The 27,520-nt window shown below is 31.3% G+C and overlaps 2 protein-coding genes and 1 long non-coding RNA gene across 6 annotated transcripts; 1 reads left to right on the forward strand and 2 right to left on the reverse strand.

The window, feature by feature from the left end:
- Nucleotides 1-4,153: 4,153 nt before the first annotated feature.
- Nucleotides 4,154-26,932, reverse strand: LOC136969281 (zinc finger protein 679-like). 4 transcript variants are annotated; one of them, XM_067263392.1, is made up of 4 exons: nt 26,780-26,932; nt 25,279-25,319; nt 13,719-13,807; nt 4,154-5,653 (listed from the first exon to the last, which is right to left on the reverse strand). In XM_067263392.1, exon 4 carries the CDS (start codon nt 5,627-5,629, stop codon nt 4,214-4,216), a length of 1,416 nt encoding a protein of 471 aa, XP_067119493.1. In that variant the 5' UTR covers nt 5,630-5,653; nt 13,719-13,807; nt 25,279-25,319; nt 26,780-26,932; the 3' UTR covers nt 4,154-4,213. The 4 variants fall into 4 exon arrangements, with proteins under 4 accessions (XP_067119493.1, XP_067119492.1, XP_067119495.1 ...); XM_067263391.1 differs by having other exon boundaries at nt 25,234-25,319; XM_067263394.1 differs by lacking the exon at nt 25,279-25,319.
- Nucleotides 19,146-20,177, reverse strand: LOC136969329 (SCAN domain-containing protein 3-like). Its single transcript, XM_067263458.1, has 2 exons — nt 20,099-20,177; nt 19,146-20,038 (listed from the first exon to the last, which is right to left on the reverse strand). Exons 1-2 carry the CDS (start codon nt 20,175-20,177, stop codon nt 19,146-19,148), a joined length of 972 nt encoding a protein of 323 aa, XP_067119559.1.
- LOC136969285 (uncharacterized) lies at nt 26,371-27,288 on the forward strand. Its single transcript, XR_010879797.1, has 2 exons — nt 26,371-26,578; nt 26,863-27,288. It is a non-coding gene; the product is annotated as an uncharacterized lncRNA (long non-coding RNA).
- The last annotated feature ends 232 nt before the right edge of the window (nt 27,289-27,520 follow it).

A 27,520-nucleotide genomic window follows, 5' to 3' on the forward strand; every position in this document is an offset into this window, starting at 1 on the left:
TATTTTCTTTTTTATATCTGCAACATACGTTCCTAACAAACGAACACTTAAATAGGTAAGTATCCATAGAAAACCGAAACCGAAACTGATTACATTACTTACAATGAGCGAACCTATAACAACATGAAACACGCAGAAACATTCCCTATAATTGTATACGTTATAACCATAATAATTCCTGTTAAAAATATAAACTGTAGGTATGCCAAGAGAACCTAATAGAGCCAAGAAAGTAAAATAGGAAATAATTAAATCCTGATACCTTAATAAACTAGAAACCATTAGACGCGAGCATCTTATATTCTGACTGACGTTCTCTATAATTGTTTTGATCAAAGAGGCATTTACATTGTATAAAATGGAAAATATTGGCGATATAAATAATAAAAGACTACTGATGTAGCGTATATTCTTTCCATACATGTTCCAAAATTCAGGAATGTCACATCTATTTTCTGGCAAGACAAGTAAGATTAAGAACATTAAGAAAAAGTAAGTATGAAAGAATAAGATTTTAATCAACAAGAAATCATTTCTTGAATTTAAAAATATTCCAAAAATCTGTAAAACATCAATGTAAGGCTGAAGCACGTTGAAAAGAGAATGCTCCATGTCTGTTCTTTTGGTATCTAACACGCGATTCATCTATTGTTGGTTATATTATAAGACTCTGTTAAGTTTCTGCTCTTTCGCTTTATATTACTTGATATACTTAAACGAATTCTCTTAATATGCAAAATCAATAATTTATGTCATAATACAATTAGCTTGAAGGACGGAGAGGACATTCTTGTTATTTGCATATTAATTATGTTTATCTATTAGCTAATTTCCTTCTCATGAATTTTCTTAATGGTTTTAACTTTAGTAATACAATTCTTACATTTAATTCGTATTGATATTCAATGGTAAATTTCATTCAATCTTTACTACTTCCACTTCTTAGGCCATATAATCGAAATGGAAACGACATAATATTATGAAAGTATTAAAGCATAATAAAGTTTGTGTATCTACTGATTACAATTGCAGATTTTCTGGTATAAAAATGGAGGACTCGTCTGTAAAGGAAATTTTGGATGTTCGTATATTGCGACGTTCGAACAATTGTAACGTTCCTATGTAATACATTTGTAGGATTAATTGTAATGTTTTATTGGGCTGCAATTTGAAAATATTGTAGACTTATAAACTCCCACTGTCATCCTTCTGTCTGTCTTTCCTTAATTTCGAGAATGAAGTCAGACAGATGAAAGGGGAGACCAGATATGAAAACGTTAGTGGCTAGAGGCATCGATTAACTATATACAACTTCTGACGCCATCCGGAAGTCATTATTTCAATTAAAAACTTTTTCCTTGAAAGGAGTTACTAGACGACTCTATTGTTGAAGGAAAAGTATGATGTACAGGGGCAAGCCACTACTCGTTTGAGGTGGAGAGCATATATTTTAAATTAAATAAATTAAAAATATGATTAAAAATTGCAGCGTTTTGAATTTTTTTTTTTTTTTTTACTTTCTTGGCTATTATGTATACATAACAAGAAAATGTATTGGAATCGTGTCAAATTTGACCCTCTGGGTATTTTGTAAATTCACACGTTTGGAGACGCTCTGAACCAAAAACTTAAAAGGGGGGAAATTCCGTGAATGTGTGTTGACATTTATTTCGTTTAATATTTCAAGATGGGATGCAGATCAAGAAACGAAATTTGGGATGGTAGCTTGTATATAATAGATATTAGTGCTATTAAATTTTGGTAAGGTCCAGCAGTAGGAGATGGGGGGCAGGTTGTGTGTCATATTTCGAGACTGGTCGGATTTAATGACGATTTTACTCGTTATTAGCATTTACAATTTCTTATAAAACTCACTCCTTCCCTCAAAATTAAGCTTTTTGTCATTTTATAATAATTAAAAATATAAGTTTTATAATAAAATTTCCTAACAGATAATAAATAAAATTGTGTGTGACGTTATGATTAACTAACTCGTTACACCTGGCTTTGCTTGGGTTTATAAAGTACCCAATGATTGTCGCAGTAATGAAGTATAATATAATATTTGTTTTTTTAAATTATATCCTTTTTCGTCTAAATTATATTTAGTTTATTACTTTTTAAATTTTTTCCAACAGATGGTGCTATACGTAAAGCCAGTACATGAATGTAGATAAATTGATATAAAAAAATGAATATTTTGGGGGTGGTTTACATTATCTAAGATAGGAATATGTTTATGTAACTGCCGAGTTTCGCAGCAATTGGTCAAACCACTTAGAAGTACACAGAGAACAAAAAAACAAGCATCTTCATATATAGATAAAAGTTATTTTTTAAACAAAATCTCACAATAACCGGGAAAGTTACGCAATTCTTTTTTTAGTTTTGGACTTTTACTAAAAAGTAACTGCGATATCATAGTTGAAGATTGATTTAAGTCTCCGTTAAAAATTAACGAAAATAAATGGAGGAAAAAACTAGTGTTTTCATTTATTTCACTCAAAATTACTTATTAATTTCGATATTATTATTGTCTAATCGAGTACTCGGCTCATTGCTGATATTGTTTAAAAACATATGAAAAATTTGTAATATTGTTATTATTTACAATCACAAACTTAGCTTACATTATTAAGTTTTTATAATCTCTCAAAATTGAAATCTCCTCTCACAAGTGGTTTTGTCTTCACCTAAAACGCTTAATCTTTTTAGAAAACAATGGAAAAAATGACAAAGGTTTGATAATCCTCGCGATTTTCATGTTCTCTGTGCCATTCAAAAACAGGTCTACTATCCCGAATGCAGCACTGACTTTCAAAACTAGTTTCATAAAATTACATCTTCACTTACTACCGACCCACGAACCTTCTTCAATTTCATCCCGAAATTTCCCAGGAGAGCTCCTAGTAAATTATCTGTCGTCCAGGATCACCAAATATACGAAGTGTATAAAAATCGGTTAATGTTACCCTAGGTATACAAAATGGCGGCTCGTCTCTGACTCCAGCATACAGAAGCCAGGAAACAGTGGATATGCACGTTTTCTAAACCTAACCTATTCTAATAATTTAGTTGCTAATAATTATAATTTATTAGAATAGGTTAGGTTTAGAAAACGTGCGTCCACACAGTTTCATTGCTTCTGTATGCTGGAGTCAGAGACGAGCCGCCATTTTGTATACCTAGGGTAACATTAACCTAATAATCTTAGACCAGTTTACCGATGTACCATCCGCGGCTAAATTTGAACCGTTTTCATATCACTCGTACACTTTCTCTGAAGCAATTGATTCATTCAGCCCAGATTTTACTCCTTTTTTCAACAAAACTCTAAAACCCACGGCAGCAGTCATCTTATAAAAATTTACTAAATTTGCACAATTCAGATTCGTTCCGAAACAATGGTTTTCCTCCTCAATAATAGCTTTCCCCAAAAGCCAAACTCCTTTCGACCATGTCATCCGCTATGCTATAACCCTCCAAAATTTGTGTTTATAGTAAGATTTATTCCCAAATCATGTCTGTTCAACACTACGGCCTATGTCATCACTCACTTCTGCTAATTTGCTCGAAACTATCCGTAATCCTCGACATCTTCGAAAAAAAGTGCCCACTAAGTTATCTACATAGACATTAGCCAAGCCTTTGACTCCGTCCTCCTAAATATTACTCTCTCCATACTCCGTGATCATTTCGATATTGACCCCCTATATCATTCCCAGCTCAACTACCTCCTTCTCTCAAGTACAGTACATATAAAATTAAATTGGATGATTTTGAATTTCTCGATTTTATTCTGACAAGCAGTATAGAACAAGAATCAATTTTAAACAGACTTTTCTGTCTACATAGATCATTTACTTAATCCTACTGTTATTGCCTATAATTAATCCTAACCAGTCAAATAAGAAAATGAAATTTAGGGATGACATTGTGCAACACTTGGTAATAAGTCTAACATTGAGTTTAAAACTATTGTCTATTTATCGTTTTATAATTTACTGTTAATCAACAATATTTATAACAAACTGTTTTGTTATAAATGTCCTCCTTTTCTGTACAAGAAAGTTGGTCACCCTATTTACAATAATTTAAATTGATCTTATATATGTCGTGTAATGTAAAAAAGAAACAAAATGATTAAAAAAAATGCATTTTTTAAAATTAGTTTTAATAATCAAATGAAAGTGTCATCATTTCAAATAAATTCTCATTTACAATTGCTATGTATTTTTCTATGAGTTCTTAAAGAACTGTTATGTCTAAATGCTTTTCCACAAATAGGACACGAATATGGTCTCTCACCGGTGTGTATTCTTCGATGTTCCAACAAACTACCATACTGAGTGAATTTTTTTCCACAGAAGTCACAGAGGAAAGGTTTCTCGCCAGTATGAATACGCTGATGTTGGTGTAAAGAAGAGCTTTCGGTAAATCTTTTATTACAAACGGGACATTCGTGTGGTTTTTCTCCGGTGTGTGTCTTTCGATGGCGATGAAAATTTCCACTCAGAGCAAAACATCTACCGCATAAATCGCAAGAATACGGCAGTTCGCCGGTATGAATTCTTTGATGACCGAGTAATGTACCTCTTGTTCTAAATTTCTTACCGCAGTCGTCGCATGCGTACGGTTTCTCCCCCGTGTGAATCCTTTTGTGGTTTCGTAAACTTGTGCTTGCAGGAAACTTCATGCCACATATTTCACACAAGAATGGCTTTTCTCCCGTATGTGTTCTATGATGAGCCTTCAATAAATCATTTCTGGTAAATCTTTTATCGCAAGAGTCACAGGAAAATCTCAATTCCTTTATTGGAATATAGCGAGGACTATTGGAAACCATGGTTCTTTTGGTTACTGCTTTCGCAGTATTATTGGATGAATTATTTGTCTGTAGAGCTGTATTAGTATTTGTAGATGAATTATCATTAGTATCTACAGTTGTATTAATATTTATAGATGAATTACTTTTTAGGGCTATATTTTGAGTTGTAAGAACTCCTGTGATAGGGTCAAGCTGTGAACAATGTGTTTCAAAATCTTCAATCAAAGTATTATTAGAATTAAAATTTTTAGCCATTGAAGCTGGAGGAGCAAAACTTTCCACTGAATTAGATATACTGACATTTATATTTTGAGAAGTGTCTAATTGAGAATTAATATTAACAGATATTAAATTTGTTTCAACTGTGGTGTTTGCAGTAGAATTTATATTTAAAGTTATTGAAGAACTAAAATCATTAACAATTGTATCAGAAGTAGATTTAACAATATCTGAATCTGTTTCTAACACATTAGTTATTGCTGGAGAATTTTCTGTAACATAATCCATTATATTAGTTGAAGTATGCATTTCTGTATTGGCTACAGGACTTGATATTTCAATTTCACCTGCGAGTACAGTAGGAACTTCATTTTCTGTAGGCATTACTGTAGTAGGAACTTCAATTTCAGTTGCTATGGCTGTACTAAAGTCGTTAACTTCTGATGTTATGATTGTTGTGGCGTCACTAATGAAAATATAATTATCATTACAGTTTGATGTTGAATGACTATAGTTGTGATCAGTTATTGCATCATTCTCAATTCTAAAGTAATCATCATTTGTCATAACTTCACAATCCATTTTCTTTGATAATACTGTATTTGCCTGAAAACAGAAAAAAGGGAATTAAATTATCATAACCAATCATGTGTCTACAGTGATAAAAATCTACTCGTCTTTTCTTCTTAAAACTGAATTTAAAAATTACACAATTTTATATGTTGATAATAAAATAGAGACTAGATTATAACATAATTTAGAATATCTGCATCTAATTTTTACACAATTTCTTTTAAAGGGGATAATGTTTTCTACAAAGGACTTTCCAATGTCTCCATTAGGCCATAGATATAGCCAAGATAGATGTAATGTACCTTATGTTATAACTAGGGATTGCAATCCAGCAGTGTTTTGAATCCAGCTAGATTTTTGCTGGATTGAAATCATTCCAGCTGGATCCAGCGCGGATCCAGCGTGGATGTATTTTTGGTGCAATAGTGTTATCTGTCTATTTATCTATCCTGCAATTTATGTTTTTTTAATGAAATAAAACATTTTTAAAAAATACTTAAGAAGCTTTTATTATTTAGACTGATCACTATAAATCAGTAAAACTTCTTACACATTTAGGTAGTAAACTTAACTTTGGTTCGGTTTAACACTTGAGATAGAGATAATTAACTTTAAATGTTTAGTTAGATTATAATTATAATGTAATCTTTAAGTTAAATAATAGCAAAGGTAATTCTACTGATTAATTTATATTAATATATTATAATAATGTAAGGACGGATAATCAGTGGCTAAGTGGCTATCAGTCTTACCAGTTTTCATATATAGGCTCTACATATTAGTCTGTAGTTATTTATAGGTATATAAAACCATGTACTGGAAGTAGAATAAGTTAAATAAACTACACCTTTATCAATCCAGCAAAATTTAATAAAATAATAACGTTTTCAATCGTTTTTAATGATCTTCCTCGGTTACAAAAAAATGGAACATTAAATATAGAACATAAAATGTGTTCGGAATAAATATGAAAATTAACAGAAAACGCCCAAACAGACAAAATATAGATAAATAAACAAAATAAATAGCGGAAAAAATATATACAGGGTGTTTTTTTTTAACTGACTGTACTCAGAAACATCTATAGAGCAATCTAGCAGCCGGACTGTCGCCAAATTTGGGAGAGTGACTAAGGACGACATGGAAAAGAGATTTCGCGAAGAAAAAAGTAGTACCTAAATTCGCCGGTAGAGGAGGATTTGGCGCTGTTGTAGCGAAAAAGCTACCAGCACTTCACTGAAGAAAAGGTCATCAGTCGCTTTTTTCCACTTGCATGGCCGCCTCGATCCCCGGATCTAACCCCATGTTACTTTTTCCTGTGGGGTTACTTAAAGTCCAAGGTCTATCTTGGTAGCGTCCCAAACTTGATGACTTTGAAGCACAACATTTCTCGAACTGTGATGAACATTCCTGCAGACATGTTACGTTCGGCCATAGAGAACACGGTGTTCAGGATGCAATGCCTTTTCCAGCAGGACGGTGATCACATTGAAGAAGAGAGAAGGTTATTTGCTGATTAATTAAACTTTCGTTATTACACTGAAACCTCTGTCTGATTATTCATTCGTGTGTGTTTGTTAATTGCAGCTGGATTTTATGCAGATTCTTAGCTGTTTCGTTACAACAGTGCCAAATCCATCCCTACCGGCAAATTTGGGTACTACTTTTTTCTTCGCGGAATCTCTTTCCCATGTTGTCCTTTGTCACTCTCCCAAATTTGGCGACAGTCCGGCTGTTAGATTGCTCTACAGATGTCTCTGAGTACCACCAGTTTAAAAATAAAACACCCTGTACAGTAATACCTCGACTTACGCGAACCCGGAGCTACGCGATTTTCAAATCTCGACAATTCGTCTTTTGTTTGAGCGCCATGCAACCTTTGATTACTCACTCCCCCCCAAACTATTGTTCAGCTTACAGGTTCGGACGTGTCGCGCGGAATCGACGCATAGCTACAATTTATTTTGTCTTGTTTATTTCTGTGTTTGTTATATCTACGGAGACTTGAGACTCTACTGTGTCATCCAAACAAGAAAAAAAAAACTCCATCTTTAATAATGTTAACTTTACATTCCAAAGACTTCGATACAAAAATGAAAATTTGTAAATTGGCAAAACGTGATCCTTTAGATCCAGTTCAATCAGATGATCGAATGACGGTTGGAAACTTGACAGAAGGCCTCAGTTTAATTAAAAAGAGGTTACAAATTTTAGAAAATATAGACTCCAACGAAGAGCGCATTTCTTCTACAAAACGAAAAATAAAAAATTAGCATGCTACGAGGAAATTTTGCGGGAGAAAAAAAATCTTTGAGCCGTCAGACGAATTTGTTAGATTTTAGGAAGCCTTCTATAATAAAATAACTTCGATTTACAAGTTTAATAATATAATTTGTTATACATATGTATTATCTAAGATTTTATTAAACATTTTTTTCTAAAATTTTGTTTTCTTTAGTCTCCGGCCCCAATTAAAAATAATTTGTATGTATTTATATGCGAAGTTATACCCCGACTTACGCGAATTCGACTTACGCGGTTATCGCTCGGTCCCATCTATCGCGTAAGTTCGGGGTATTACTGTATATAAGATATAACAACAAAACCAGCATTGTCCGTTAATAACATTAATTAATGTAAAAAGATCTCCACATGGTAGACAATGAGTCCGCATCTCTATGGTTCATACAACCAGTTGTCATGTGCGCCTCGCAGATTTCCAATCTCTCAAGATGTTTGACCGTTTGCCTATTCGTTGTCGTTTTTATAATTGCCGCTTGATCCCATTGGACGTTAACATCCTTCTGTCTTGTGTATGATGTCCAGCGCAGTGTTGTCAAGGTTCTTAGTGATTGTATATTTGTGCTCTTGAGCCTTTGTTTTAAACTGCGCATCATTGCACCCACATAAACAAGCTTGGAATTGAAACGTTGGTTGTGTAAAGGCACCGAATATATACCCGTTGTTGAATTCCGATCCTCTTTCTTTTTATCGTTTCTTAAAAGTTTGAAAACAGTGGGATTACATCGGTATACAATACGAAAATTATCAGACCTGGCGGTACATCTATGTATCTTGTTTTAAAAAAAATGGGATGTAATTAAGCACTATTCTTTTTATATTTATTCGAAACACATGTTATGTTCTATAGTTAATGTTGTATTTTTTTGTAACTGAGGAAGATCGTTAAAAGCGATTGAATATGTTATTATTTTATTAAATTTTGCTGGATTGATTAAGGTATAGTTTATTTATAAGTAATTTAATTATTAGTGTTAGTAAAGTAGTGAGTAAATAATTAGTAAGTAATTAGTAGCAGTCTAGTAGGTAGCAAAGCGGCAACGCGACAACGTAGACTTTTGCGCAATTATTTAGAAAGTTAATTGAGTATTTGCGGATCCGCAGCGCTGGATCCAGCTGGATTGCTGGATGAGGGATCCAGCAATTGCAATCCCTAGTTATAACCCTTTTTTGAAAAGTACAAAAGCACATTATATCATAATCAAACATATGGACAATATTTTTACAATATGGTGCCATATTAAAAAATTTATTTCTGAAACTGATAACAACACTGTACGAATTGAATTAAGTTACTAAAAGTTTGTTAGTGCAGGTCAGCAATTTTTAGATTATCATTGACAAATTAGATTATCATTGAAATTCGAAAACTCAATAATTTGATATTGTAGTAATGGCATATTAATATAGAAATATAGACGGCCGGATGGCCGAGCGGTAAAGGTGGCAGCCTACCGCTCTGGGGGACCCGGGATCGAATCCGAACGGGTCGAATAATCCCCAGGAATTTTTCGGGGGGTGGTCCGTTCGGATATGTTGGGCCCCGTCCCTCACCACCCGGTCGCCCCATTGTGGGCCTGGCCGAACCCATAATGGGCCTACTAAAAGAGGCCCTCTTAGTGCCCACAGGGCGGAAAGAGTTAAAAAAAAAAAAAAAAAAAAAAATATAGAAATATAAGGCCGGATGGTCGAGCGGTCAAGGTTAGCAGCCTACTGCCCTGGGGACCCGGGATCGAATCCGGGACAACATGACCAGTTCAGGTATATTGTGCAGTGGTTGGATGCCATAATAGCCAGAGAGTTCTTTATAAGTGGTTTGAGGCTGTTTGCAATGCACATGAAAACATCATACATCGAGATTGTAACTGGAATAGATGAATACATAGACATTGTTTCCATGTGATGAAATTTAAGAAGAGAATGGGTAACCAACTTTGCATTAGACTTAATCTGTGAATATTTTGGACTACATTATGAATTAAACAATGATGTAAATATTTCCTGATAGAAAATAATTGAGGAATATTAGTAAAATTATATAAACCAATTTTACCAATTATTTTCAAAAAAAGAAAAAAGATTTAAATTTCTTCATTTTACTTAAAATTTTTATTAGTTTTACAAGATATTTTCCCACAAAGCATGTATCACAATTTTTCTTTACATCAGAAAAGATTTAAACTTGTGTAAAAATGATTTAATATAAAAACCCCCTTATGTATTACTAATGAAATGGTCATTATAAATGAATTTCTATTAGTCATTTCAAAATCAATTGCATTGTCAATTCTATAGTTCTGCAGTATGTTAATGGCTGTGTGACAGTGGTGTTACAATATGGGAAAATACACAAACCTGTACAAACCTGTGGATAATTATATAATCAGAGCTGGGCAAACATCAAAAACAAGAATTTCAAATGTAGGTACAAAGAATCTATATTGGAATACAGTAGAGCATCGATTATCCGACCCCCGATTAACCGACTTATCGGTTAACCGACCGTGTTCTAGTCGGCAAATTCAAATGTCCGCTAGTGATGCGGCGCTACGATATTTGGTTATGTCTTGGCTACTTTAATATTTTTGTTAAATATTTGCATGTCTTAGCTGGCAGCACTGGCTCAACCATGAAAGGGAGGTTAGTATTTAAACCAAGCCTAATACACTATACTAATAATGTATTAATTCATACTTTTCGGTTATCCGACCAACTCCAGTCCCCAATTAATCCGACCAACTCCAGTCCCCAATTAAGTCGGATAATCGATGCTCTACTGTACTCGTTTTTTTTTTAGTCGTTATCTGAAATACTTTTTGTTTTTGAAATGTTTGAGTGTTTTAAACATTCATTATCAAGTTTCCAAATTAAGTTCTAAAATATAAATGTTACTTTTGTTTCAGAAAGTAAAGATGACTGTTTAAAGTTTATTTCTTTTCAGTTGTGTTTTAATTAGTTTTTAATTCATGTTTAAATAAAGAAAGATTGAAAAACTGATTAACTGTTTATCATAAATAAAAAAAAAATTATTTTTTACAAACTAAAAGGTATTATCAGTAAGGTTAGACATTTTTGGTGCTGCACCAATTTTGTATTTGAATTGGACATAAAATATGTCATTAGTTAAGTTATAGGTCCCAAAAAGTTAAAACAGTGAACCATTAATATGGATATTTTGTTTATTAATATCTTTATATTAGAATATAAAGAGTATAACTAATTGACACCAGAATATTGAGAGCTTGTATGGGGCCCTGGAGTAAACTGAGCCACTTTTGCCTTTTCTTTTTTGAAAAAACAAAATATATAGGATGTTTCTTTATTGATAAAAAGCAGTCTTAAAGATTCTATTCTCTGTTAATAAAAAAAATTCAGCAATGAGTTGCTTAACTTTCCCAGCAACATGTCGTGGCACCATCTGTTATCATATTTTATTATTATAAAATGACAAAAACCTTAATTTTGAGGGTAGGGATGGGTTTTATAAAAAATTACAAATGCTGATAACAAATGAAATTCTTATTACATCTAACTCTACTGGAGATACACATAACCCCCTTGACTTTTAATCAAAATTTAATAGCATCAATCCCAATTTTGCAGGGAGGTTTGTAATAAACAAACCTCCCTGCAAAATTTCAGAAATTTTTGACAATAGGAACAGGAGTTTTTAACCTTTCAGCAGTGGGAGAGTCAGGTATGGTTCTATCCCTTAGTAGTGGAAAATATACCTGGAAAATTTTTAAAGTATTTTTTCACGCAATTTTTCTCATTTCCATTTCAGAAAAAGTTTTTATAAACAGTTATGTCTAGTAAAGAAAAGTCTGTTTTTATTGTTACATAATTCATTTTTTATGCGAATTTTTTTTTGCGGTAGTTTTTGGCGATACCCCCCAAAAAATTTAGTGGATATATACGTCCCTCACAACTGCCACACGATCGCCCTTGACGTATATATACATCCCTCACTGCTGAGTGGATAAGCTTCAAACAGGGTGAACAAAATACTTCCCCATACACACACACACACACACACACACACACACACTAATATCCATACATATAGAAATTATCCCTAAATATTTTTGCATTTTTTGACATCTCCAGATTCTGAGTTCAAAAATGCAAAAATCTTGGGGGGGTCATTTTATGACCAATTGCCATCCTTCTGTTATACATAACAGCCAGGAAAGTAATAATGTTAATTTTATAGGGTTTGGAATTAATATAGGCCTTAAGATTTTTCTGCATCCAGGGAAAGATTCCAGTTCCCGTGTTTGGACTACTCTGATGAGAGATAGAAATACCAAAAGTAGTACATTCAAGATTTCACTTTATAAGTGCAATTACATTTTAAGTCTTAAGAAAGAAAAGCCATCTATATATATATATATATATACCTACATACATACATTTTTTACTGGGCTGCAATTTGAAAAGATTCTAGACATATAAATTTCCACTGTCGTTCATCCGTCTGTCTTTCCTCAATCTTGAGAACAAAGTTAAGGAGATGAATGACAAGATCAGATATGAAAACCTTCGGGGCAGGAGGCCTGATTAACTATATACAAACTTCTGATGCAAACCAGAAGTCACGCTATTTCAATTCAAGACTTCCCCGAAAGCAGTTAATAGACGACCAGCATGACGTATTGTTAAAGGAAAAGTATGATGTACAGAGGCAAGACACTAAAGTACTAATTTGAGGTGGAGAGCGCACATTTTAAATTAAGTAAATTAAAAATATGATTAAAAATTGAAGCCTGGCTTTGTGACAATGTCACAAATGCTCATTATAATGTTTATTTATCCGAATAAAATCGTGGATATTTAGTGGAAGGAAAAAAAAAGATTAGTACAGTTATTATTAAATTTACAAATAAATAGAATTATACACTCAATTTTTAATAAGCCGTAACAAAAAAATAAAGTTTGTTGGTATAATCAATTTTATAAATAGTAATATCATACACCAACCTTTTCATTTTACAGCACTTATTTTCAAAACATCTCATCCAAAACTTCAAAAATGAGATAATTCCTTTGGATTCGTAAATGGTTTTTCCTTTTATTTCTGCTATTTTTGTTTCAAAATGTATAAACCATAAAAAATTTCTTTCAAATTGAGCTTGCAATCATATAATTCAGAGGACAAAAATGGAACATCCAAATAAATATATTTAAAAATTACATACAATAGATAGTTATTATAGTACCATTTATTTTTGTGATAATTTGTCACCTTTTTGAATAACTACTATATCAACTTTTGTTTTTGATACATTTATCTCTAAAATTATAATCATTATAATCCCTCAATAATTTGCTAAAGTATTTATTTTCTTCTTCAAGGAAACTGCAGCATCAATTAAAATAACTACATCATCTGAATATATCAACACGAGTTTCCTTATTCTCAGAACTTTGTAAGTCAGACAAACCAGACTTATTCAATCAATTTATAAGCTCATTAACATATAACAAAAAGAAAATAGGACTTAAAACTTCAATTTTCAGCATTCCGCTTTCTATGTTAAACATTTCTGTACTACCTTTCACAGTTCTCATTCTGGTACCTTCTTATAAACATCTACTAATAATCTCAACAGAATTTTTCTCTCAGATAATCAAGATTTTACTGTATTCATTAATGAATAATTATCTACTATCATATTACATAAACAAAATTTATTTCAGAACATTTTTTAAAACCTGAATTAAAGTTTCAACTATTTAAACCCAAAAAATACATAAATTGAAATATAAAAGAATGTAAATGCAGTATTTCACTTACCTGATTTAGAATCTATTAATTTAAAATTTCATACTTCTGTTTTCTTATATATTATTGATATATGTACAGCTTTCACTTTTTTAATTAAACTGGAAAAAAATGAGAATATATTAATTTGTAATTTAGTTTTAATTTTACACATATAATTAATGTACACATTTTATTTATTATACAGTAGGATTCAAAAGTCTCCTTTACAGGCAAAGACTTTGCCTTATTACAGTTATACGAATGACATTTAATCAAATGCACATATGGATGCTTTCTTCCCAATCTTGACAAATAGGAATACAGGTTAACATGTCTGATGTTGTGTGCTGACTTGTATTACAAATATCTATCTTTTGATTATGTGTGCCACATATCAATACTTTTGAATCACTTCTTAATTATAAACTTATTATTTAATATAATCATTTAATTATTATTGAAGAATTTCAAGCAAATACATTGAAGAAAAGACAGATATTTCATTTCACTCATTGGTAAAAATATTAATTGACCATTGTCAACGTAGAGTTAAAGTAATAAATATATTAGTAATCATAACACACAAATTTTCTATTGTTTTGTGTTTTTATTTGTTTCTTAAATAAAAAAGCAAAACATAATAGAAAATTTAAAACATTTATAATCAATAAATTATTACAAATTTATTTGTAATTTTTTATAACAATATTAAACATCTCTTACTTTAAATCCTTAATGAATTCATAAGAAAAATAACGAATAAAAGTTTATGTTTAAAAAGTCGAATTAGAAAATTAACGATAATTGTTTTTGGAACTTTCTTTGTTGTACATCAAATCAGACTGTAAACCTTTATAATAATATAAATATACCAGTAATCAGGTTGATGTAATATATTTATACCTATCAAGGGCTTTTGATACAGTTCATTACAGCAATTACTACAGAAATTAAAATATCTTGAACTACATGAATATTTAGTTGCATGGTTTTCATCATATTTACAGGATTGAATTGCAATTGCACAAGTAAAATAGGAGAATTATCTTTTGAAAATATTCCAGCTTTGTAGAGAAGTTATGCAAGGTTCTCAGTTAGGACTGCTTTTGTTTATTATATATGTATATAAACAATCTTTTCCAGGCTGTTAGGCAGGTATCTGTCTCTTGGTGACTTAAAGTTATATAGATTACAATGATGCAGCATGTAAAAATTTTGCAGAGGGCTTTTGATAATGTAAATGACTGACTGAAACTTAATTGTTTTGGTGTGAATTATAAGAAGTGTAATGTAATGATGTTGTCAAGTTATATTTTCAGATTTTTTGCAGTTTACTATATACAGGGATATGAAATATCTAGAGTTGAGGATATTAGAGATCTAGGTGTATTATGATACTAGATTTTTTTTACAATGCAAGCAGAAAAGATAACTACAACTGCTATTAGAACTTTATTAGAGTTTTAGATTTTTGAGGACAATGTCTGGAAATAAATGTATAAAATCTTTGTATTCAGCTCTTGTTTATTCGAAGATTTCATTTGAGGTAGTGATCTGGAATACAATTGAATGTAGAGTAGAAACAAGAAGAACCTTAGGACAGTTCAAAAACGTTTGTGGGAACTTTTTTATTTGAAAATCGCACTGTAAAAGGTTTGTGGATGTAAATAGAGTAGAAACAGTTAATAACTGTATTAGAAGATATTGTAGAAGAAAATTTTTGTTAAATCAAGAAAAGGCTGAAATGTATTTTCCACCTTTAATGACACTTTGTTATATCCAGTTTTTAAGATCTCTGTTACAATCTGAAATTGCTATGTTAGTACAATTACATCTGCAAATGCCAAATGCCTATCTACTATTTTAGATTTAAAATTTCTTTGAATAAATCTAATACTGCTCAAAATATATCTGTTCATATAAACTTGCAGTACTCTATAATCACTTTGGAAGGCAAGTAGATTTGTTCCGTTCTAAGCGACAGTTTCAGCAGTCACTGATTAAGATATTTAACATTAAAATTAATGTGCAAATTGTTCTTACATATTCAATATGATTTACATTTTTCAATTTTAACATATTTTTTTTATGTTAAACAGACCCATAATTGGGATTTGTTTAGGTCAATTTAATAAATAAATGAATAAGTTTTTATGTTATAGGGAATGTATATGATTTTCCAAGGAAATATAGGGTATATATACAGTAAGATCATGCTTAACGCGGGGGATCTGTTCCTAGACGACAAAGCATTAAATGAGGTCATTTTAACATACAGTAAGTAGGGAAAGGGGAACACACAACCAAAAATAAACAAATTTTACTTTAATTCTAAGTTATTTTTATATTAATTTGCATAACAATATATGTTAAATAACACAAACATATGCACACAGAAATGTAAAGTTCATATTTTGTGACGAAGGTCCTGGCTCTTCTGAAATTCTCGTTTTTCATGATAAAGTCATGTAGTTTCATTTGCCGCTTTTTTACTTTCCATAAGCAAATGTCGGTAGCAGAAGATCGCATCCAAAACATCCGGTTTTGCTTTTGCACTCCTTTCAAAATCTGGATCATTCACGACAATTTGATCAACGATTTTGGTTATCATTATCAAACTTTTACTAAGGAAATCTGTAGCAAGTTCTTTGAGTTCTTCATTTTCAGAATCACTATTTTCCAGTTCTATATGAATTTTTTATTCTGCCAGTTCTTGAAGGTCATCGTTGGTATGGCTCGCACCAGCAACTTGCAGTAACTTCTCAATATCCGGCTTGTCTACATCTTCTAGTCCTGCTGTATCAATTAGGCTCTTCTTGTTGAGAATTCTTCGATACCTTCAGCCATAACTTCTTCCACTCTGTTCATGCATTTATTAGTTAATTCTTGCCAAGCGAAATCGATATTGCATATGGCATTCGTGATGTTATATTTTTTTCCAAAATTGCATCAAACAAACATAGATTTAAGGAAAGTACACTGTACAGAGCTACGACGAATTGCCACCTTTTGCTGATTGGTTCGTGTTTGGACGAAGGTCCTGGCTCGTGAAAATTATACTTATAATGTGTTAATCAATGAAATGCCACAATAATTCTGAGATTTTTTAGGCTTCAAGCAGACCGTGTTATATTGAATCAGCATTAATTGAAGTAGTGTTAAGCGGGGTCTTATTGTATTATGTATTTCCTGTATTTCATGGAATTTTTTTCTATTGATCAAGAAGTTTTGATAAATATGTGTTAGAAAAATTATAAGTTATTAAATAGTTAGAATATAATATACTTTGTTTATTTTTTGTCCAAAAAAAGAAAAAAATTAATAAAATAATTGGAATTATTTTTTAACAGTTTTTATATTTGTGTTCTATTTATCTCAACAAGTCAAACTGTGAAAAATTGTTTTTAAGTAATAGAATTTATTTTACATTACATTTTTCTGAAGTAAAAATTTTTGTCAAACATAATTTGGATGGGAATATTATACTTATAATGCTTTCATTTCTATAGAAAACACCAGTTGGTGTCTGTATGCAGCTTTGAACTATAAGTAGACTGAGTGACATTGGAATGTGCTAGAGCAGGGGTCTCAAACTCAAATGCAGCAAAGGGCCATTCAAATACATGTATATAAGACAGGCCATATTCAATATTACTTGGTAAACCAGAACATACTGTAATTAAATAAAAGATTTTAACAAAGGCCCTTTTGTTGTCAGGCCTTTACAACTTACATAAACAGTTAGATGTTTTGATTTTTTCTGTTTTAATCCCTGCAAAATGTTAGAAACATTGATTTTTAGAAAATAAATCATTGAGGCTGTGGGCCAGATATGCAGCCTTAATGGACCGTATTCAGCCTGCAGGCTGCCATTGTGATCCTTGTGCTAGAGTAACAAGAGTCATCCCATGCAGTATCAGCATTCCTTCCTTTCATATTTTTCTCAAAAAAACTACTCAAACAGCAAATGATTAGAATGCTAGGATGTTCAAAAGCATTTCCAGGAAAGGTACTGAAGTGCCTGCAAAATTTCAAATACACATATATGTAGAGTATGCATGAAAATATCACTGAGATGATTCAGATGCCCTGCACACCCATTCCTAGGCTAATGATGTGGACAGGTACACCAAAAGCATTCATAAATTATTTGAGATGTTCAATAACAAATCATGAGGAGCATGATGAGGGTTAAAGGTATACAAACTTCGTAAAGTTGTCTAAGAATACTAATAGTTCCTTATTATATTGTGAACTACAATAAATGGACCATGAAAGTCTAAATGCACAGTTTCAAATGGTCAGCAACCAAGAGATATATTATTAAGTTTTTCTTACATCCATCTTGTAGGCACATTTCTAAAGGTGAAGAAAGTGCCAACGTACTGATGGATAATTGGCATTGATGTCAAATATAAGCAGTCATTCTTGGATACCAGAATTTGGTTTGGATGAGCTGTATGGCTATATCCACATCAAATGACTTGACATATCATGATAATGCACAACCAGATATTTTTGCATCATTCGTGGCATAATGAAAAGTTAATGAAGTTGACCATCACTTTCATGAAGTCAATAAAGAAAACCATTCACTTTCAAAACTATCGGCTAGAACAGTGTTCCGCAAACTTTTTGTGTTCAAGGTACACCTACCAAATCAAGAAATTTTAGAGGTGTACAAAAGGAAAAACCTATGTTTATTTAATATTTATTTATTATAAAAATCAGTACAGTGTTTAATGAGAAATGTGAGCCTGCTTAACTGAGCACAGGCGATCAAAATTTGGAACAATCGTAAGGCTGTTATAAGGATTGTAAGAATAAGGCTGCTCTCATCTCTTGGTCGATCGTCCTCAGGCATTCTTTTTCTTGATTTAATCGTAGTGAGAGTTGAAAACCCCAATTTGCATAAGTAGGTCGTGGCAAATGGTAAGAGAATTGCAATAGCACGCTTTGAAAGCAGTGGATACTCATTTTTTATATGCAGCCAAAAATGTGCTAGCTCTGTTTCGAAAATTTTAGTTTTAATGTCCGATCAGTTTTTAGCTCCATGTATTCTTCCTGCTTGCTCGTTTATCAGTAGGTGTCCAATGGAAATGCTATCTGAAAATGGATTTCGTACCCAGTCCATAAGTTGCAGGTCACACTTAGGAAAATAAGAGTTCCTTTTTTCTCCTAATAGCTCCAGGTGTTTCACTATCAAAGCCTGCACTTTTTTTCTGAATCGGCAACCATGACATTTGGGAACCTTTCATTACTACCATCGGTAGCATGGCTGATCCATAACACCAACTTAGCGCAAAAGCTTTCAATCTTGTCCGATAACGTTAAAATATTAGAATTCCTGCCTTGCAGTTTTTTGTTGAGCTCATTTAAATTGGCAAATATATCTGCCAGATATGCAAGTTTTGCTACCCATTCTTCTCTTTTAAACAGAAAAGTAAAATCTGAACCCTAGGCCTCTAAAAACGTCTGGGTCTCATTTTTTAGCTCGTAAATTCGAGAAAGCACTTTTCCGCGAGAAAGCCATCGTACTTCTGTATGAAACAGAAGTGACTGATGATCTGCTCCCATTTCCTGACACACTGCATTAATCAGACGAGAGTTCAGCAGTTGCGACTTGATGTAATTGACAATTTTGACGACTTCTTGTAGGACAGACAACAATTCATCAGGCAGAGACTTCGCCATCAATGCTTCCCTGTGTAAAAAGCAATGTACATTTTTAATATTAGGGTTTTTTTCAGAAGCCCTGGTTATAAATCCCCCAATTTTTCCCGTCATAACTGCTGTTCCGTCCATGCAAATGCTTATGCAGTTGTGCCATTCCAAATTATACTCACTGAAGTACTGGTCTGTTACTTTGAATATTTCTTCTGCAGTGGTATAACCAGGTAGTGGCAGACAAAATAAAAAGTCCTCTTTTATTTCATATTCGTCAGTGTACCTCACATTTGATATGAGATGCGCGTGACCACTGATATCAGTAGCCTCGTCGACTTGTAGCGCAAAAACTCCACTAAGCCTTAATTTTTCAATTAACGTTGATTGAATGTCGCTAGAAATATCATTAATTCGACGTGAGATCGTATCTGCTGATGCAGGTATTTTTTCGATTTCCTTAGCGGCTTCTTGGCTAATCATAATCTTCACAATTTCTTTGCAGACAGGTAAAATTAAAGTTTCAGCAAGAGAATGAGGCTTTTTGGATTTAACAAGCATATCAGCGATCACGTAGCTGGCTTTCTGCGCTTTGTCTGATGTTTTGAAAGACAAACTCATAAGAGTTACCTGTTTTTTAGACTGGTCTTTCAAACGTTGAAAAAAGGCTTTGTCTTTTTGAGCCACTGATGGGTGTTTAGTAGTTAAATGTCATAAAAGTTTACTGGGCACCATCGAATTATTACCCAAAGTTTCTCCATTTTGCGATTGGGCATGATTCGTCTCCGCAATATATAAAGCCATAACGTACATAGCTCTCATCATATTTTCGATTAACAAGCTTAGGTTTTTTCTTCGTTGACTCTGCTTCTTGGGAATCATTAGTTTCACTTGACGAACTTGCGGTAGGTTTAAGGAATTTATATACACATACATATATACACCATTATATACACATACATGTACTAGAGTCTATTTATTTGTAATAAAAAAAGTCAATTATGTTTGCAACGACACATTCACAAACTAGCGGCTAGTTACTGGCAAAAAGCGATTTGTTTCAGTTTACAAAAGCGTGTGACGACGATGACTAAGCGGGATGCAGCGTTACAATATCACATTGACGCGCGCATGCGTGCGGCGTGCAGGTGGGCTGTCCCACTCCTCGTGCAACGAAGCGCTTCGCTCGCATAACTCTCAGCTATGTGTAGGTGCATTATCTTCACAAAACTTGACATTTTTCCGTGGCACACCAACTATTGACCACGGTACACCAGTGTGCCACGGCACGCACTTTGTGGAACACTGGGCTAGAACACAATCTGACTTTGAATGTCTTGATGAGTTATTAACTGCTACTAGAATTCATTGCAAGTTGGGACATTGTGACTGAATTAATACCACACAATTAAATTCAGCTGCTGTATAAAATATATGTGGTGATGCAAGTTCTACATAACAGCTATGATCTGATCACTGTCACAAATAACTATTTGATTCTTAAGTTCTTGCACAATATCAGAGATTTGCATGTTCATGATGTGAAGCTCAATAGAGCGCTTGACTGACAGACTTACTTCCTAGCATTCATTCATTTTTATGGTAGCAGTCTTAATACATTCTAATTCAGTAGGAGTCAAAGCAACAAAAAGATTAAACTCATTAAATAGGCCATATAATTGAAGTGCATTGAATGTTTTAATTTGGTCACCCATTTTAATTTGATCAATGGTAATTACTTGGCATATCACTAGACTGCTCTCAATTTTAGATGTGGGTTCAACATGTCAATTTCATGAGCCTACAAAACGTCAGAATTCTTGAACACTGGCATTACTAATACAGAAAGTTCTTTACAGTTGTCAATTAGCTCAACATGATTACAAATTAGAACTTGCTTATTAGTTTACATTTTCATTGTATTAGAACTGATTGCTGGTGAAAGCACAATATTCTCAAACAGGAACATTGCAAAATGGTTTATCACAAGTTTGAAGTAAAAGGGGCCTTGAACTTTAAAATGCTCATTAACAGCTTCCATAAACTGGATGATGGTACAATGTTTATTGTTTCTTGCAACAGAAAACAACTCAGGTATTGTTCTCAGTGTTGAAGTACTTCAGGAATTTATTATTTTGATCTTTGATGCATTTTGTACATCCTCATTTATGCACCATAACTAAAGATGAAAGATAAATTATATCTGTTCCAATTAGGTTATCTGAGTCACTAAAAGCATTATCGGTAACAGCATAAAAATTTACACAATATATATGAACTCTATTGATAATTAGATGCATACAATGCTGTAAGGAGTAACACCACCACCTATCTCACCAAGGTCACTAACTAGCATCTGTTCTACAGTTTTATTCAGGTTTGCTGTTAAAATCACTTTCATATTACTAACACTTCTGCCAGTATCCAAAAGTGCAGTAACATCTTGTATGTTATCTATGGTGACAAATTTGAAATATTTGGAAGACAGTCTCTGTTGTTTGAAGACAAATAGCATTAACTTCTGGTGGCATATTTGATATGATAGAGGTTGTTTTTAGACAATATCTTGTGCTGTGATGATCTTACTACAATACTTCTCACATTTAGGACTCAGACAATCTCAGACAATATGTCTATATATTTGACAACTGTAACACTTTATGATTGTGTTTAAAGAATGAAGAGTACTATCTGGTTTGGCCTTATTATTCTGAGTAAGTGTTAGTCTTTCAGGCTTTCTTTCTGTTAAATCATCTGTTTTCATTTATCATCAATCTTTCAATTAAGAGGATTACAAGAAGGGGTTCAAAACATTTCTCTCAGTTCTTAGTGAATTGTTCATGAACTACAATATTCTTAAGTAGCTTGCTTATTGAAAAGTATTGTTTATCCAACTTAGCTTAACTCAGTTGACCCTTTCTTAGTCCACTTAAAATTTCATATTTCATCTCATTTACATTAAATCCCAATTGAATGCATATACACTCCTTATCCTGCATGTCTCTTTGCTACCTTGAATGCATGCTTCCATTTGTCTCCAGAAATCAGCATGTGTTTCAATAGTTACATAAGTATTATTAAATGCACTACCCGCTCATTCCATGTTTGCCATTGACTTTTGGTAGATTTTGCCAATATCTAGTGCTATCTTTTAGTTTAGTGTTAATCACAGATAGGCAATCACTGTTGATTAATCTACTTAAACTAGCAACATATTTGAAGTGTGCCATTTGGATTTTGGAGGCTATTGCAAACTCATTTGAAAACTGCCACATCACTTCCCTTTTCACAAAAATGGTCTAAACTAGCTGAAGTACCTGGACATGTCTGAATTATTAGCACAGATACCATTGCATTTGCATGTTGCAGGTAAAGATATACCATTTATGTTAAAGTTATATACTTTGAGAAACACTAAGTGGATACAAAGTTGCTGCTTTCTTCATTTGCCATTTTAAAATTGTTCTCACACTTTCCTAGATAAATATATTCTCACTATAAAGTTTTCAGGAAAACAGCAAAAGACAAGTCTTGCTCAAAGTGATTGTAGCAACAACTATTTTTCTATGCAAGAATGTGAAATTTACCTGAGTTTCAAACTGATAATATTAAATAACTCAAATATTGATAAATTCAAGATGATATTTACTATTTATGTTCTATATTACCTCAAGGAAGTCAAAAATATTATTATGTAATGAAATTAGTTTGTTGGACATATAAAGATGTTGATTGCATAATTTATTTAAGCAATTTTTAAACAAAAAATATTCCCAATGTTAAACTATCTCAATTTAATAAAGAAATGGAAGAAAAACAATTTACCTGTATATTAAAACTTTATCTACTCATTTGTTGAAATTTGAAATTATCAGGATATCTGTTTAAGTGTAACATTGTCTACATTCTCACATAGATAATGTATTTAAAGTAAAGGCCTTAAAACGTAACTAAAAAATGATTTTATTATTATAATTTAAAATAATTTTTAGCATTATTTTTAATTATCCAATATTTAAACAGCAATATAGCTATGTCAACTTATTTTTAAAAGTTCTGTAATCACTACCTGGAAATCTTGAGATGCCTTACATTTGCAACTAACAGATCTAGATATTCATTTATCGGTACTTGGAACTTATTAGAAAATGGCATTTCTAAATAAATCAAACTTATTCAGTCTCATATTTCTAACATGTTTATATTTTAATTTTTAAAATACAAGATTTTTTTATATTAATATTTGAAACAGTTTATAATTAAAAAGTGATTTTCATTTGATAGTAAAAAAATTTTTAATTTAACATATAAATTTGATAACTGATTAATAGTAAATGAAAAACTGAAGTTATAAAGCAGATATTCAATAAAACCAGATAACAAAATTGATACTGATTTTAAGATATTAAATATTTTAAAATAAAAATATACAAAACTTGGCATCATACTATTCAATAAACAAAAACTACTTGAGTAAGATTACCAAAAATTGTTCGACACAAAATATTTTTGGCTTCAAAAAGGTACGTGCTGGAAAGAAGTGAGAAGTGAAAGGTACATATATTTGACTTTGGGCCATCTTTAGCTAAATGAAAACACTTACACCCTAAGCTACTAATCATGAAAATTTAATAAAAACAAATATTTTCAGGTTTAAAAGACAAACTACTTGAATGTAATTCAAATATTTTAATTAATTGAATATAAAATGTAATATGTAATTCAAATGTTCTTATTTGAATTAATCTTCTCTTTTGGAATACTCTATTTTAGATGTTATTCAAGTCGTTTTTTTTGGTTACTCATCCCAGGTTGTATTATAGACAATGTTCTGAAATTTGTGGGAATAATCATAGTTTTATGTCTATTGTTATTCAGAGAGTTTTGGTTGGGGCATTTTTGGGCTGGTTGAGCACTTTTTATTTATTTTGGTTTTTGCTTGAATCTGAAGAAAGCCTTTTAATTTAGGCCATAAACATTTGTTTTTATTAAATTTTCATGTGCTGAAAACTTAAAGGTGTCAGTGTATATGTTTAACTACTGTTCTAGTTACTTATTCTTGACCATCTTTAGCATAGATATAAATCAAATGCAGGATAATGAAATTTATAAAATTAGAAAGTAATTTTTTAAAATATAGAAAACAGAAATAATAGCAGAACATGTAATTTAAATTCATAAAAGAAAACAAAAAAGAAAATTAAAATTAATTATAACTCTCCTATCTTATATATGTTTTAGATTTATAAGAATTTTGTAAATGTTACATTTCATTATTATGTGGTTGATTATTATGCTAAATATGGCTTAAACAGAAGTAAAAATGTTTTATATTAAAAAATTTTTAATATAAAACTGTAGTTTTTTTTATTTTATTAATATATTTAATTTTCTTTTTTAGTAGTTTAGTTTGTAAATAACCAAATAATTGTTTATAAGGATATGATATTGTTTTATATTATCATTTGTTTCAATACATTCTATTTTGAAATATCTTTAGAATTTATTTCAGTTTGTTATAAATATTATTTACAATAAATTATATAAGTTATTGTTTCTTTAGATCGTTTTTATGATTAACTGATATGACAGCATCATATATCAGTTATCAACTGTCATATACCATATATCAAGTTAATCAATTGTCAAGTTGTCTAAAGACAACTGTCATGTCAGTCATATTCATTTATCATTATGTTCTATGTTCACCTAAAGCTATGCTAAATAAATACTATTTTTTTTATTGTAATTTGTTTTATGGGTACTAAGAGGACTAGATTATTTTCATTTACGACTTAGCTTATGGTAGAGATAAAATCTTGCCATCAGTACACTAAAATCGTATAAAACATCACTATACAAGCAAAAAACTAAAAGGAACCTCAAATCCATGATTCCAAGAGTAATAATCGATTAGAAAACACACCCTCCGAAACTTCCTTCTTCACTGCCAAACGATTGGATAAACTGAAAAAAAAAGCATAATAAAAATTAGAATAGTATCCTAAAGTATTCAAAATTTGTGTTTATAATATAAAATGTATTACCAAGTTTAAGGTTATTTGCCGACATATATATTTAGTTCACAAAGCACACGCCGAACAGTACACACTTTAGTAAAATTAAACTGTTTACTAAATATACATAATATACAGATTATAAAGTACCTTCTATTGAACAGTAAAAGTAACTTAAAAACAGATTAATTTTTAAGTTTATCTGGCCAAAATGGAAGAAATATAAGAAAAACTTTTACGTAGCATATCTTATCGAATTGGTCCTGGACCTATTGCTCTTTTCAATCTCTTTTGTCCATACAGGGATGGTATACAATAGTACTAGAACCGTATTGTCAACCCAAAATGTACTGGAATATTTTGTACAAATGCAGTAATATCAATCTGTCAAAGTTATATATTGTATCTGTCTATAAGAGCAAAGTAAAAATACATTTCCACTCTTTTATGAATACATTTAGTCTAACTGGAAGGAGTTTAAGCAGAACATCTCACAAAAGATCATTCATGCACTTATTGTTTCTTTTCGTATAAAAATGGTCTAAAACCCTCGACGAGTACTTTGAGGATCGTAGGTCATTTTTATACGAACGAAAACCAGTCTCTAGAAGAGCTAAAAACCTTATTTATAATTTCATATTAATTGGATGCTATTATTCAAATTCTCTTCTCTTAAATATTCCTAAATATTTTGGAAATTTTTCACATTTCACCTACTGTAGAAAAAAATTTTATTAAACAAAACAAAGAAAAAAAACTAATGATAATAAATATGAATCCTTTGATATTATATAATCAAAATAAGAATTTTCTTTTAAAATTTCATATACATTCACTCTTCCACATATTAAACACATAAATATTCTGCATAATGATAACAAATTATGACGTAACACAATCTGCTTTGTTTGATAATGAAACATATGTTATCATTAATACATTCGTTCAATTATAACAATATGTATGAATTTAAAAAAAAAATAATTGCCATTTATTGGCTTATAATATACAGATGCGTTGTGTGACGTATTAGGATAAAATTACTTCGTTTTCACTGTTCACGAGACACAGCGTGAAATGGGATTTAATGGACGTTTTTTCAACATTTACCAAATAATAAGAACTTTGAATGATTATTTTTCATATTCTATTTATTTAAAAAGTAATTTAAATTCTTAATTAGTTTATACAGCATTTCGAACGTGAAACGTAAGTAATTGTAAAGGTGGTAATATCGATTTCTTTACCGAATTATAATTGTTTATAATAAAATTTTAAAGGATTCGAACTTCTTCACGTAATAAATCATTCAAATAAACAGAACTTTACGTATTTAATGAATGTTTTATGTAAAAACTAAAATACAAAAAAAAAAAAAAAAGTTAAAGGAAAATAAGCGTTAAAACTTACTTGAATACGTAAATGATTCATTGATTATTTTTATAATTTGTTCAGGCTTATTATTTAAAAGTTAATTATATCATTATATTAAGTTTTAGCAATCCTCTAATTGATACTATCCTGCTATCTAATGGATGCTACCCTGCTGTATAATACAAAGATGGCTAAATTCGGACCGAACTTCATCTTCGTATTATTGCGTTGTCGTCGTCAAATAAACCCCAACGCATTTACTTTTCCGAAGAGAAAAAAATACGTTATTTCCGAGTTGTGAATTGTAATATTAATTAATATCTTATAATAATTAAAAAATGCTAGCAGATAGGAATTTAAAATAAGCGATTATAATGTGTTTTAATCCAATGTATCCTAATCAGGAATGTAGGAGAGAAGAATGCCAAGCGCAGTGCAACGTCATTTGTATTACTGCGCTCGATTAATGGCGGCCTTGTGTCCCTTATAAATCAATTAGGTTAAAAATAAATAAATGGAGTGATCCGATACATTTACTATATTTATTAACTTGTTAATTTATTAAATTAATTTCTTTCTTTCTTTCTAATGTTTAATTTTACAAAAGTAGATAAGATGAATAAAAATTATATATGAAGATTTCATTACAAGAAAAATAAATTCGTATTTGTATTTGCTAAATATGCTATAACGTGCTCCTTTATTTTAAGAATATGAAAATAAGAATAAATTTGAAATTAATACAGTCTAAAATAATGTGAAATTCGAAAACTCAAT

This window comes from Centruroides vittatus, unplaced genomic scaffold (assembly GCF_030686945.1).
Source record: "Centruroides vittatus isolate TY-2023 unplaced genomic scaffold, ASM3068694v2 contig_1776, whole genome shotgun sequence".
Lineage (NCBI taxonomy): Eukaryota > Metazoa > Arthropoda > Arachnida > Scorpiones > Buthidae > Centruroides > Centruroides vittatus.

Excerpts from the sequence above, each read along its gene's own strand:
- LOC136969281 (XM_067263394.1), bottom strand. The coding sequence starts at position 5,629 with ATGGATTGTGAAGTTATGACAAATGATGATTACTTTAGAATTGAGAAT.
- LOC136969329 (XM_067263458.1), bottom strand. The coding sequence starts at position 20,177 with ATGATGAGAGCTATGTACGTTATGGCTTTATATATTGCGGAGACGAAT. Across the intron at positions 20,039-20,098 it reads GCAAAATGGAGAAACTTTGG|TGGCTCAAAAAGACAAAGCC; the intron begins GTAATAATTCGA and ends AACACCCATCAG.